Below are 13,969 nucleotides of genomic sequence, written 5' to 3'. Positions count from 1 at the left end.
AGAGGCGGCGGCAGTCCAGCGTTGTTTCTCCCCCTCGTGCGTGCGTGTGTGTGTGTGTGTGTGTGTGTGTCAGACCCGCAGGAATGGCTAGTAAAGGTGGCGGCAGTCCGGCATTTGTGTTTCTCTGTGTGTCAAGCCCCGTGGGCTCGACACACAGGAAGGGGGGGAATGCTGGAATGCCGCTTCCCTACCAGCCATTCCCGTGGGTCTGACACACACACGCACGCACGAGGAGGAGAAACAACGCTGGACTGCCGCCACCTCTACCAGCTCTCCAAGGCTCTGCCGCTCCCTTCTCTCAGCAGCCTGGCCTGAACGAAAACTTTCTTTGCCTCGCTCCAAACATGTTGGAACAAATTGACCCACTCAGTTAAGGTACTCAAGGAGGGAGGCTCCTGTGGGCACTCTGGCATTGGCACAAACTCCATTCCCTTAAATGGAGTGAAACCAGTGTTGCTGTGCACTGCATTGTTATACGCCACTTCTGCAAATGGCAAAAGTCCTGCCCAGTCTGTTTGCCGGTAGTTGACATAGCAACGCAAGTATTGTTCCACCATGGTGTTAGCTCGTTCTGTGGCCCCATTCATACTTGCAAGAAAAGCTGAACTAAGCCCCTGGGAGAAACCAATCATCCTCACAAACTCCCTCCAGAACGTAGCAGTGAATTGGACCCCACAATCTGAAATGATGCACTTAGGCACTCTGTGCAGCTGGTAGATGTGCTTTAAAAACATTTTCACTAGTTTCTGGGCTGAGGGGAGTCCAGAGCATGTGATGAAGTGGACTTGCTTGGAAAAGAGGTCTATTACAGTCCAAATCACAGTTTCCCCCACTTTCTGGCAGCTCTGCTATAAAATCCATGGTTATCTCCTCCCAGGGTCTAGCTGTTGTAACAGGCCTGGGCTTTTCCCTGGCAGTCTTTTACTGGCTGCACAAGTAGCACAGTTCCTCACATAACTTTCAATGTCATTCTTCAGGGTCTTTAAGAACCCAAAGTAGCCACCCTGCTTAGCATCATGGCTGTGCTGCAGAACTTGCAGTCATAGATTTCCAGGAATGTACAGCTTGTCTCCCTTCCATGCCAACCTATCCCTTAGCTCTCTTTGGTGAGCACCAAACCACGTGTTGGTTGGTAGCTCCTTCCTCAGCTGTTGGGAAATGCATCAGTGGAAGGTAAGCTCCTCTTCTTCTCCTGCTGCCTGGTTGTGGCTTGTACCGCTTGTTGTTTAGTGTGAATGATGGAACTCACTACCTCCTCCCAGGTGCTTTTGTACTATGGCATGTGGGATAGGGCATAGGCAAGAAAACTGCCCCCCCAGGAATGTACTTTAAAACAAAATCAAATTGCCCATTGGACTTGTTTGGGTGAGAGCTTACGGGGGCCTTCAGTACTTCTAAATTTTTATGGTCAGCCTACACCTCAGAAGGGGGTTTACTCCCCTTTAGGAATTGCCTCCATGTCAGTAACTCCCACCATACCGCAAAAGCCTCTTTCTCCCAAACAGCCCACTGTTGTTCTGTCTCATTCAGCTTGCGAGACGTTTACGAGAATGGTGACAAGTTTCCCTCCTTATTCTGCTAGAGGAGGACTGAACCCACAGCCATGTCATTGGCATCTGCCTGACTCATAAAAGGTTCCTCTGGATCTAGGTGTTTTAGAACCAGTTCAGTCGCAAACAACCCCTTCAGTTTTTTGAATGCCACCTGCCATTCCATTGTCCAGTTCAAGGGTTGGCTCAGCTGGGGTTTTCCCCTCCCTCTCCCCATTTTCAACAGTTCAGTGATTGGCAGGGCAATTTTTGTGAAAAAGGAGATGAACTGCCTATAGAAGTTTGCAAATCCCAGAAAACTCTGCAGCTGCTTGTGGGTACGAGGGGCTTGCCATTCCAAGATGGACTTTACTTTCCCTGGGTTCATTTCCACCCCTTCGTACAACACTCCGTAACCTAGGTAAACCAGTCTAGTCTTGTGAAACTCACATTTTGACAGTTCGGCATATAGCTTAGCATCCAACAGTTTTTTTCATTGCCTGTTGCACAAGTTTCACATGCTTGTCCATAGTCTCAGTGTAGATGAGGATGTCACCCAGGTACACCAAGACCCCTTTATATAAATGTTCATGTAGCATCTCGTTTGTGAGTTGCATAAATATGGCAGGGGCCCCCTGCAGTCCAAAAGGCATTATTTTAAATTGGTAGCTCCCAAGAGGGCAGTTGAAGGCAGTTTTCCATTCATTACCTTCCTTGATCCTCATTCAATAGTACGCCTCCCTCAGATCTAGTTTTATGAATGTTTTCTTCTTGGCTAAAAGTCCCAACATGTCGTTCATGAGGGGGAAGGGATACAGGTTTTCCATGCACACTCCATTGATCCCATGAAAATCAATGCACAATCTCATTGACTCAGTGATTTCATTCTTTGATAAAGTGACCAAATTAGTAGACCAGTGAAAAGCTATGGACATACTATTCTTAGATTTCAGTAAGGCATTCAACAAAGTAGACCACAATCTACTGCTTGGTAAGCTAGAAAAAGGTGGGATAGACAACATCACCACCAGATGGATTTTTAGCTGGCTGACAAACCGTACTCAATGAGTAGTCCTCAATGGCACTACATCCACATGGAGACAAGTAAGCAGGGGGTACCACAAAGCTCCATCTTAGGCCCAGTACTCTTCAATATCTTCATTAATGTCTTAGATGAAGGAATAGAAGAAGAACTCATCAGATGTATAGATGACACTAAACTGGCAGGAATAGCCAGCACACCAGAAGACAAGCTCAGGATTCAAAAAGATCTTAACGAACTTGAACAATGGGCTGTATCCAACAAAATGAGTTTTAATGTGGAGAAAAGCAAAGTTTTACATTTAGGCAGGAAAAATCAAAGATATAAGTACAGATTAGGTGAGACCTTGGGCCTTGGAGTCCTAGTGGATAACCACTTGACTATGAGCCAGCAATGTGCAGCAGCCGCCAAAAATAACTAATACAATCCTGGGTTGTACAAACAGAGCCATAGAATCAAGATCACATGAAGTATTAGTACTGCTCTATAAAACCCTAGTAAGACCACACCTGGAATACTGCAGCCAATTTTGGTCGCCATATCACAAAAAAGATATTGAGATTTTAGAAAAAATTCAGAGAAGAGCAACTAAGATGATCAAAGGCCTGGAGACTAAAACATATGAAGAATGGCTGCAGGACTTGGGTTTGGCTATTCTAAAGAAAAGAAATAGGGGAGAGATGATAGCAGTATAAAGTACCGCTTTATAAAACTCTAGTAAGAATACTGTAACCAATTTTGGTCACCATACTACAAAAAAGATGTTGAGACCTTGGAAAAAGTTCAGAGAAGAGCAACTATAAAATGACCAAATGCCTGGAGACTATAACATATGAAGAATGATTTGGCTAGTCTAAAGAAAAGAAGAAATAGGGGTGACATGATAGCAGTATTCCAGTATTTGAGGGGTTGCCACAAAGAACGGGGTCAAACTATTCTCCAAAGCACCAGAGGGCAGGACAAGAAACAATGGTTGGAAACTGATCAAAGAGAGAAGCAACCTGGAATTAAGGAGAAACTTCCTGACAGTGAGGACAATTAACCAGTGGAACGGTTGGCACGTTGTTTGTAGTTATATTAAAGGGGAGTTAAAGCACATTATGAATTTGGTTAATTGTATATTATGCATAATTTTTATTTAGAATATGATTATTGTAACTATAATCCTGTATTTAGCTCTGGGAAGTGGGGGGGGGGAAGTGGGCGGGTTTGGGGTGGGAGGGATTTGGGGATGTATTGTAAAATTTTGTTTTTGTAAAACTCTTTAATAAAAAAAAATTAACCAGTGGAATGGCTTGCCTTCAGAAATTGTGGGCACTCCATCATAGGAGGTTTTGAAGAAGAGACTGGAGAGTTCCTTGTCCGAGATGATATAGGTCCTCCTGCTTGAGCAGGGGGCTGGACTAGAAGACCTCCAAGTGAAAACAAAAATGTAATAAACTTTAACAACAAAGAAACAATAAATTTATAGAATCCTCTCAGAGGGATTCATGTAATGGTTGTGAAAGAGGGGAAGAGAATGCAGGTGAATAGGTTTCAGAGATGTTTATCACTTGTTTTCACCTTTTTCTTCTCCTGGGATTGAAGTTTGTCGCCTTGAGGGAAATAGGTGGAATGAAATAAAAGCTAGTTGCTTTTCCAGGATTCTTGTTCCCTGAAGAGAGAACATTATTTCAGTGTTTGCAATTTCAAGCAGAGGACTAACTAGGGACAATTACCATTTCCCCCTGCTGTTATTCCTCCTTACATCAGGTTGGAATATGTTGAAATATTTGCTATGCAACATTTATTGTGCTTTGGATCCTCTCAGAATCAGTTTGCTTGACCCACACAGGCCACTGAACACGTGGGAGATATGCCAGCAGTTTGAATAATTATTGTATTTATTTATTTATTTGGAAAATTTATGTTGACGCCTATACGATCACTGCAATTCAAGGTGGCTTACAGGAAATACACACACATATTAGAATGTAATATATTATGACAATCATATTATAATATTACAATTATATATAATGCTATATAACAATATCAGATCCCTATTGGACTGAAGTGTATAAATTTTATCAGTAATTTTTAAAAGTCTTATTTATTTATTCACAAGATATATATACTACCTCAATTCTGTGTGGCTTATTATATAATCAAAAATGCAAGGACATAATATAATATGAAAAGCATAGCTACTGTTTTCAAATTAAGACTCAAATTACATTGTAGAGTACAATGTAATTATATAATAATGCAGATATTTGTATTAAAAAGTGCTTTAATGTTTCGATTTGCAACAATTTTAAAAATAACACTTCTATGTCAAGCAGTAATGGGTGAATTACTCCAAGGTCCCATATCTCTGACACAAATGTAATTTCACTTCTAGAAGAGTCAGTTAACACGTTCAATTGCAACTCTTAGTTTTTAATGGCCTAAAAATGATGTGTTATACAGATATGAATTACGTTGCTAGAAAAATAAATGAGTGGAAAAACTAAATGTATTTAAAAACGAACAGAACGACAGAACTACAAATGTTTTTATCAACTGCTTTTCAGTTTTAAAATGCCTTCACTAGAGGTCACTGTTGCATCAGAAAATGGATGAAAAAGAACTTGGAGCTCCTCCTTCTATGTGACTGCAAAAAATTCTTTTTGTCATACATATAATGATATCCAGCCCAGACTGCAAGAATACTGGAATTAATGTGAATTATATTGTTAATGCTGATTTGGATGTCTACTCTGAATCTGCTCTTGGGTCTCCTCAAGAGATGTATAAGAAAAACAAATACTATTGATCTTTTTGCCTGTATTTGCAATGATTGCCTGGAAGAATGAATCTGCGGCAAATTGGCTACTACAATTGCTTCTGCTCCAGACCGCTTGGAAAATGGGGAGCGGCCAGCTCCATTATTCTGTGCTGGAGGAATCCCAGCACGGCACCTTTGTGGGCCGCATCGCCCAGGATCTGGGGTTGGAGGTGAGCGAGCTGGTGCCTCGGATGTTCCGGATGCTGTCCAAAGAAGAGAAGGAGTATTTTGAGGTAAACCTGCAGAATGGGATCTTGTTTGTAAATTCCCGGATAGACAGGGAGGAGCTGTGTGCCAAGACTGCAGACTGTGTCCTTCATCTGAAGGTGATTGTGGAGAAACCTCTGAGGTTCTTCCATGTGGAGGTGGAAGTCAAAGACATGAATGACAATGCTCCCGTCTTCTCTGCCAGGGAACAGATCCTGAGCATATCAGAACAGATAACAGGTACCCAGTTCTCCTTGGAAGGGGCTTCTGATGCAGATATTGGTACTAATGCGCTGTTAACACACAGGCTCAGTCCAAACAACCATTTTGTTTTGGATTTGGGAAAAGATGAAGATGAGAGTAAATCTGTAGTACTTATGTTAAAGGTTCCACTTGACAGAGAGGAGAGCCCTGTGCATCATTTAGTACTGACAGCCACTGATGGGGGTGAACCAAAACTCACAGGAACTGTTCAGCTAGTCATCAATGTGCTGGATGTTAATGACAATCCTCCTGTGTTTAATCCATCAATTTACAAGGTAAAATTGTTAGAAAATGCAGCAGTTGGAACACTAGTTATTAAAGTGAATGCTGCAGATTTAGATGAGGGAATGAATAAGGAAATTTTTTATTCTTTTACTAATCATGTACCACTAAATTTTCAGAAATTATTTAGCATAAATTCTAATACAGGGGAAGTAATTGTAGAAGGAGGGGTTGATTCTGAAGACCGTGCTATATATGATCTTCAGATTGAGGCAGAAGATAAAGGGTTCCCCCCTTTGTCAGGGCATTGTCAAGTGATAATTGAAGTGCTGGATATAAATGACAGTGAATCAGAGTTGTTCGTCTCATCACTCTTAGTGCCAGTGCTAGAGGACTAACCATTGGGGACAGTAGTAGCCCCAATCAGTGTTGCAGATAGGGACTCAGGAGACAATGGACAAATACATTGCTCACTCTGGCCTCCTAGGGTACCCTTCCAACTTGTATCCAATTTCAAGAACTATTATTCTTTAGTAGTGGCTGAGTCCCTTGATCGGGAACAAGTTGCTCAGTATCAGTTGATGGTGAAAACAGAAGATCAAGGAATCCCATCATTATCAGCCAGCAGTATCATGATATTACCAATCAGTGACATAAATGATAATGCTCCAGCCTTCCCACAGCACTCCTACACAGTCTTTGTGAAGGAGAACAATCCGCCTGGTGCTCACATCCTCACAGTATCTGCCTCGGACCCAGACGTAGCTGAGAATGCCCTGATCACCTATTGGGTAGACGAGAAGCTGTGGCCATTGTCCAGCTACATCTCTGTACATTCGGAGAGTGGAAAGCTCTGCAGTCCTTGGACTATGAGAAGTTGAAACTGTTGGAGTTCCAGGTGACAGCCAAGGATGCTGGCATGCCCTCCTTGTGTGGCAATGTGACTGTTCAGATCTTTGTGCTGGATGAGAACGATAATGCACCTGCCATGTCAGAATCATCAGAAGAGAACCTGATTCTTCTAGTTGTCCCTGTGGTGCCTGGGCATATTGTAGGCAAGATCCATGCCTTGGATGCGGATTCTGGCCTACAATGCCTGGCTCAGGTACGAACTGGTTGAAGAAAGCAGTGGTCTGTGGTCTGTAAGTACAGATTAGGTGAGATCTGGCTGAGAGGGACCTTGGAGTCCTAGTGGACAATCACTTGACTATGAGCCAGTAGTGTGCAGCAGCCGCCAAAAACGTTAATATAATCCTGGGTTGCATAAACAGAGGCATAGAATCAAGATCATGCGAAGTATTAGTACTGCTTTATAAAACCCTAGTGAGACCACACCTGGAATACTGCAACCAGTTTTGGCACCATACTTCAAAAAAGATGTTGGAAAAAGTTCAGAGAAGATCAACTAAAATGATCAAAGGCCTGGAGACTAAAACATATGAAGAAAGGCTGCAGGACGTGGGTTTAGCTAGTCTAAAGAAAAGAAGAAATAGGGGCGACATGATAGCAGTATTCCAGTATATGAAAGAAGAAAAAATGATTGGAAACTGGCCAAAGAGAGAAGCAACCTGGAATTAAGGAGAAACTTCCTAACAGTGAGGACAGTTAATCAGTGGAACAGCTTGCCTTCAGAAATCATGGGCACTCCATCACTGGAGGTTTTTAAGAAGAGATTAGACAGTCACTTGTCTGAAATGGTATAAGTTCTCCTTCAAGGTCCCTTCCAGCTCCTATCCTATCCTATCCTATCCTATCCTATCCTATCCTATCCTATCCTATCCTATCCTATCCTATCCTATCCTATCCTATCCTCACATAATGATGTTAAAAGTTTACAATCTTGTAGCGCTGCATTACTTACTAGCTATCTAGGACTGCATGTGGCCTTTGGTTTGTGGGTTGGACAAGCCTGCTCTACACCAAGATGTTAAAAAAGCCAATTATTCATTTCTTCTGCGAAGTACTATCAAAAATTAATTACATTGAGTCAATATTTGTGCAAACAGCTTTAAATTCATCAATAGCTTAATGCCATCCTGCTTATAAATTTTTATCCATAAAGCTCTGCCAAGCAACATGTCTCATAATCATAATCATAATAGTAAAGTTGGAAGGTACCTTGGAGGTCATCTAGTCCAACCCCCTGCTCAGGCAGGAAAGCCTATACCATTTCATACAAATGGCTGTCCAATCTCTTCTTAAAAACTTCCAGTGTTGGAGCATTCACAGCTTCTGGAGGCAGGTTGTTCCACTGGTTAATTGTTCTAACTGTCAGGAAGTTTCTCCTTAGTTCTAGGTTGCTTCTCTCCTTGGCTAGTTTTCATCCGTTGCTTCTTGTCCTGCCTTCGGGCACTTTGGAGAATAGCTTGACTCCCTCTTCTTTGTGGCAGCCCCTGAGATATTGGAACACTGCTATCATGTCCCCCCCTTGTCCTTCTCTTCATTAAACTAGACATACCCAATTCCAGCAGCCATTCCTTATATGTTTAATAAGTCATTACTGACTTATTAAAACAGCTGTATCAGTAATTGCACACTTAAAACAGCTGCCTGTTTTTTCAGACTCACAAGGAAGCCTGAAAAAAAGAAAAAAATTACTTCAATAATATTTAGAGACATGGTGCTCATATGAGGTCCAAAGCACTTCTTTTCAATAATTTTTGAAACATCAGCAACCCTAAAATATAACAGTCTTTCCACAGAAATACATATTATAACTCTGATGAAATGGATTGCTGAGATGTCTCAGCAATCCATTTCATCAGAGTCATAATTGATTGCCAGTATTAATTCAGCTGATCTGGCTGGGTAGGTGCGTGTCCCTTCCTCACCACTCCATGTCTGTCCCTCCCGAAGGTGCATACTCCGTGGAAGAGGACAACCATCCCAGATAAGACGACTATACTGATCTTCATCAATGGTATCATAGTTGCTCTCCTTTGCTGGAACCTCCAAACAAGCTCAAGGTCCAAAGTTTGTTAGAATCATATGGATTACTAGATACTTGGTGTTATGTATTTACATGTTAATGTAATGTTAAACATTCTTAATATATGAGAACCAACAGGGCTGAGGTAAACCGCGGCAGCTTTTGACAGCTGTCAAAAGCTGCCGGATAGAACCACGCAGGCGCTAACCGACTGACAGCTCTCGGCTGTCAAAGTCGCCGGCAACAGCGCACGCGCCACCAAATGACAGCTCCGAGCTGTCAAAACCAGCCGACCCCGATTGGTGGAAACGAGCGAAGCGGGAAATCGGCACAGCCCTGATTGGTCAGACGTCTGACAGCTGCTAGTATAAATAAGAGCGATGTTCTTCTGTTGTTTGCCTGGTTCCTAATAAAGTTAAGTTGCTTAACTTTGCTGTCCTGCCTGCTCCTTCAAAGCACTGGCGACGAAGGTGGGATCCTGTTTGCGTAGCTGAAGTCACCGCCTAAGGGGAGAAGAGATTTTTTCCCTTAGCCGAGCTAGTCACTCGCTGAAGTCACTAACGGAAGCATAGCTTCCACAACAACGCAAGCAGCAACCACAACCGGACAGCATGACGAACCACGGCCATATTCGCGAGTTCAACACTCGCCACCCAGAATGCTGGGAATCACATCTAGGCCAGGTAGAAGGGTACCTGGTGGTTAAGAAAATAACCGACGATCGGGCCAAAGCAACCGCCCTCCTCTGGCTCAGTGGGCCAGCCGTTTACGATGCCGCTGTGGCACTTTTCAGCCCAGAACCCATCGCAACGATTTCCTACGCAGAACTCACCAAGGGACTGAGCAAACACTTCATGCCCACGAAGTCAGAGCTGTTCTGGAGAGTGAATTTTGCCCGACGCGTACAACTGCCTGACAAGCCCGCTAATGACTTCATAACCCGGGTCAGACACGCTGCACGGCGGTGTCGGTTCCCCGACTTGGAGGACCAGATCCGGGACCAAATCATCATCGGGCTTAAAGACGAGCGCCTGCGGAGGAAACTGATTGCCAAACCCACTCTAACGTTGGCAGAAGTGGCCATGGAAGTCATCGCCTATGAAGACAGCCACGGCGACAACCCCCGTCCCCCTGATAGCAGACCCAGTGGGTCCGTGCACCAGGAGGACGGCACCTTCAGCGGGCCAGAGGACGACGACATCTCTACGGACATCGATGCCATTTAGCGGCAGTTCGAGAGGCTCAAGTCCCAGCGCAACAACCGAGGGGGCCCTTCCAACAACAACAAGAGCGCTAGCTACCAGCCTAACAGGGCTAAATGTGCCAGCTGTGGTGGAAGCCACCCGAGGGCATCATGCCGGTTCCGCAGTGCCAAATGTCACGGATGCGGAAAAACTGGTCACCTCAAAGCCGTGTGCCACAGCCGGAGCCGAGAAAACCTACATGAATTGGAGGTGACGTCTGCAGGTACGAACCGACCCACACCCAGGGAAAAACAAAAATTTAAACCCCTAGTTCAAAATGTAAAGGGAAAAGCGAGGGAAAATACGGTCCACAACATCCTTAAGCCCAAAGTCAAGGTGGACGTCCTAATCCACGGAGTCCCTTGCGAGATGGAAGTTGACTCAGGGTCCTCCGTCTCTCTCATTTCTTGGCAAACTTACAAGGACATTTGTAGCCGCAGCCGGCAACAACCTGCCTTACGTCCCACTAAACTCCGCCTAGCGGATTTCCAAAAAACACCCATTAAGCTCAGGGGAAAAGCCTCAGTCCCAACGGAGTTTAGACAATTTAAGGGACCCCTTACAATACTAGTCACCCAAGAAAACAGGACCAGCCTGCTAGGGCTGGACTGGTTCGAGGCACTAGGGATAGCACTTACAGGCGTCAACGCCACTCAGCTGTCAAACTTAGACTCCGTCTGCCTTCAATTCGCGGACGTTTTTGACAGCTCGCTTGGGAAATACACAGGACCCCCGGTGTTACTAAAACTGAACCCTAATGTAATGCCCATAAGAATCAAGGCTAGGAGAGTCCCCTTCGCTTTGAGAGAAAAAATAGAAAACGAACTTGACCGGCTAGTCAAATTGGGAGTTTTAGAACCAGTCGAAGGGGCCGAATGGGAAACACCCATAGTGACCCCAATCAAGCCCAATGGCCAAATCAGATTATGCGCTGATTATAAAGCTACCCTGAACCGCGTATTAAACGCCCATGCTTACCCGGTCCCGGCTGTCAAAGACATCCTCGCGGCCATTAAGTCAGGCGCCATTTTCGCTAAATTAGACTTGGCGCAGGCGTACTTACAGCTGCCTCTCACCCCTGACACCGCCCTAGCACAGACAATTGTCACGCACAAGGGAGCATTCAAAATTAACCGCCTTCAATTCGGCATCTCTGCAGCCCCAGGGATCTTTCAAGAAATCATGGAAAAAACACTAAAAGGAATCCCTGGGGTCTGCCCATATTTTGACGACATTCTAATTGCAGGGGAATCAGAAAGGGACTTAGCAACCAAGCTGGCAAATGTGCTCCTTAGGTTCAGAACAGCAGGGCTCAAATTAAGGCGAGACAAATGCTCCATAGGGGTACCCTCAGCGGAATTCCTAGGGTTCAAAATTGATGCAAAAGGGATTCACCCCACTGAGTCTAAGATAAAAGCCATCAAAACAGCACCTATCCCAAAGAATAAGCAGGAACTGCAAGCCTTTCTGGGGTTAGTTAATTTCTACCATACTTTCCTGCCACACAAAGCCTCAATTGCAGAACCCCTCCATAGGCTTTTAGACAAAGGCAAACCCTGGTCTTGGTCTCCACAGCACGATGAAAGTTTCAGACGTCTAAAAAATTTATTGACCAGCAACGCCACGGTAGCACTGTTCAACAAACAGCTACCCCTGTGTTTGGCATGCGATGCCTCTCCCTACGGCATAGGAGCGGTCCTAAGCCACTTAACCAGGGAAGGAACCCAAACCCCTATAGCGTTCTATTCCAGAACGCTGTCAAAACCTGAGCGAAACTACGCTCAAATCGATAAAGAGGCTTTGGCCATAGTGGCCAGCGTGAAAAAGTTTCACGACTACCTCTATGGTCGCCAATTTACCATTTTTACGGATCATAAGCCCCTGTTAGGAATTTTCACAGTAAATAAACAAACGCCCCAAATATTATCTCCCGCATCCTCAGATGGTCCACCTTCTTGTCAGCCTATTCTTTCACATTAGAACACAAACCAGGGAAAAGCATGGGTCACGCTGATGGGCTTAGCAGACTGCCCCTACCAGAAATTGACCCAGACCCCGCACCAGCGGGAAAAATCCTAGCTATATCCGAACTGCCAGAATGCCCATTATCAGTTAGAGACATTTCGGCAGCCACAGCTGCGGACAAAATCCTGGGCAGAGTTTTAGGCTACGTCACTTCAGGGTGGCAAACCACACCCCCAGACCCAGAATTCCAACCTTTCTAAAACAAAAAGAATTATCCTCTCACCAGGGATGCTTATTATGGGGCAGCAGGGTAATAATACCTGAAAAACACAGATTAAAAGTACTAGAAAGCCTCCACGAAGGTCACCTGGGAACTGTCAAAATGAAAGCTTTAGCCAGAAGCTACGTCTGGTGGCCCGGCCTCGACAAGCAAATAGAAACACATGTGGCTGGGTGTTACCCCTGCCAACTTGTCAGAGCAGCTCAGCCCCAAGCTCCCATACACAGATGGGAAACAACAAAAACACCCTGGTCACGCGTCCATTTAGACTTTGCAGGTCCCTTCCAAGGACAAATGTTCCTAATAGTCGTAGATAGTTATTCTAAGTGGTTAGAGGTGGCCCCAGTCATAAGCACAACCACTGCAGCCACAATACAAGTTTTAAGGGGGTTGTTTGCCACACATGGGCTTCCGGATGTATTAGTCTCCGATAACTGCCCCCAATTTACTTCCCACGAATTCCAGAGTTTCACAACGGCGAACTCTATTAGGCACACCACCACGGCTCCGTTTCACCCCTCGACGAACGGCTTGGCTGAGGTGATGGTGAAATCAACCAAAGAGGCACTGCGGAAAATCATCACCGGCAATTGGCACCGCAGACTTGCTCAATTTCTATTAGCGCAACACACCACCCCCTGCACGACTACCGGGAAGTCTCCGGCAGAACTCCGCTGGGGCAAACGACTGACGACCAGATTGGACCGTTTACATCCAGACAGAACCCCAGCAGACCCAGAACTTCCCCTCCGGCACAGGACTCTCAGTACCGGACAAGCCGTCTGGGCTAGGAACTACGGAGGCGGCAATAAGTGGACACGGGGTCATCATAGAACAGACAGGTCCCCTATCATACATCGTCGACACCGGGAACAACACCCACCTCCGTAGACACATTGACCAGTTACGGCAACGCAGCCCACAAAACATGGGGGAAAGGGGGAACTACGAAATGCTATCAGAACCCCCCCCCGCAAACACTGTCACACCAAAACCCCCCCAAACAAATGGCACCACAGCAAAACCCCGCACAGAATGATCTCCTCCCACAACATGAAAGGAACTCTGAAACGACGGGGCCAAACCCCCTGCCCCCAAGCCAGATTACAATACACCTGAGGGAAATGAACAACCAGAGGAGACACCCCCCCAATGCTCCGAAAGAATAAAAAGACCCCCCGCCTACTTGGAAGACTTCGAATGGGGAAAGCCAAAAAAGAAACAGTTGGGGAAACGTCAACTCAATCAGAGGGAGGGGTAAGGGGTGTTATGTATTTACATGTTAATGTAACGTTAAACATTCTTAATATATGAGAACCAACAGGGCTGAGGTAAACCGCGGCAGCTTTTGACAGCTGTCAAAAGCTGCCGGATAGAACCACGCAGGCGCTAACCGACTGACAGCTCTTGGCTGTCAAAGTCGCCGGCAACAGTGCACGCGCCACCAAATGACAGCTCCGAGCTGTCAAAACCAGCCG

The 13,969-nt window shown here is 45.2% G+C and overlaps 1 protein-coding gene across 1 annotated transcript; it reads left to right on the top strand.

Moving 5' to 3' along the window:
- Positions 1 to 5,388: 5,388 nt before the first annotated feature.
- LOC308666671 (protocadherin alpha-3-like) lies at positions 5,389 to 10,228 on the top strand (the record flags this gene model as incomplete). The annotated part of the gene is given in 5 exon segments (XM_081325564.1): positions 5,389 to 6,468; positions 6,472 to 6,922; positions 6,925 to 7,160; positions 7,162 to 7,215; positions 9,989 to 10,228. Coding segments are annotated over 5 exon segments (2,061 nt in total).
- Between the last annotated feature and the right edge of the window lie 3,741 nt (positions 10,229 to 13,969).

The sequence above is a fragment of the Vipera berus genome (assembly GCF_964194415.1).
Source record: "Vipera berus genome assembly, chromosome: 3".
In the NCBI taxonomy this organism is placed as follows: domain Eukaryota; kingdom Metazoa; phylum Chordata; class Lepidosauria; order Squamata; family Viperidae; genus Vipera; species Vipera berus.
The sequence above is the reverse complement of the archived record's forward strand: the minus strand, read 5'-3'. Positions and strand labels throughout refer to the sequence as shown.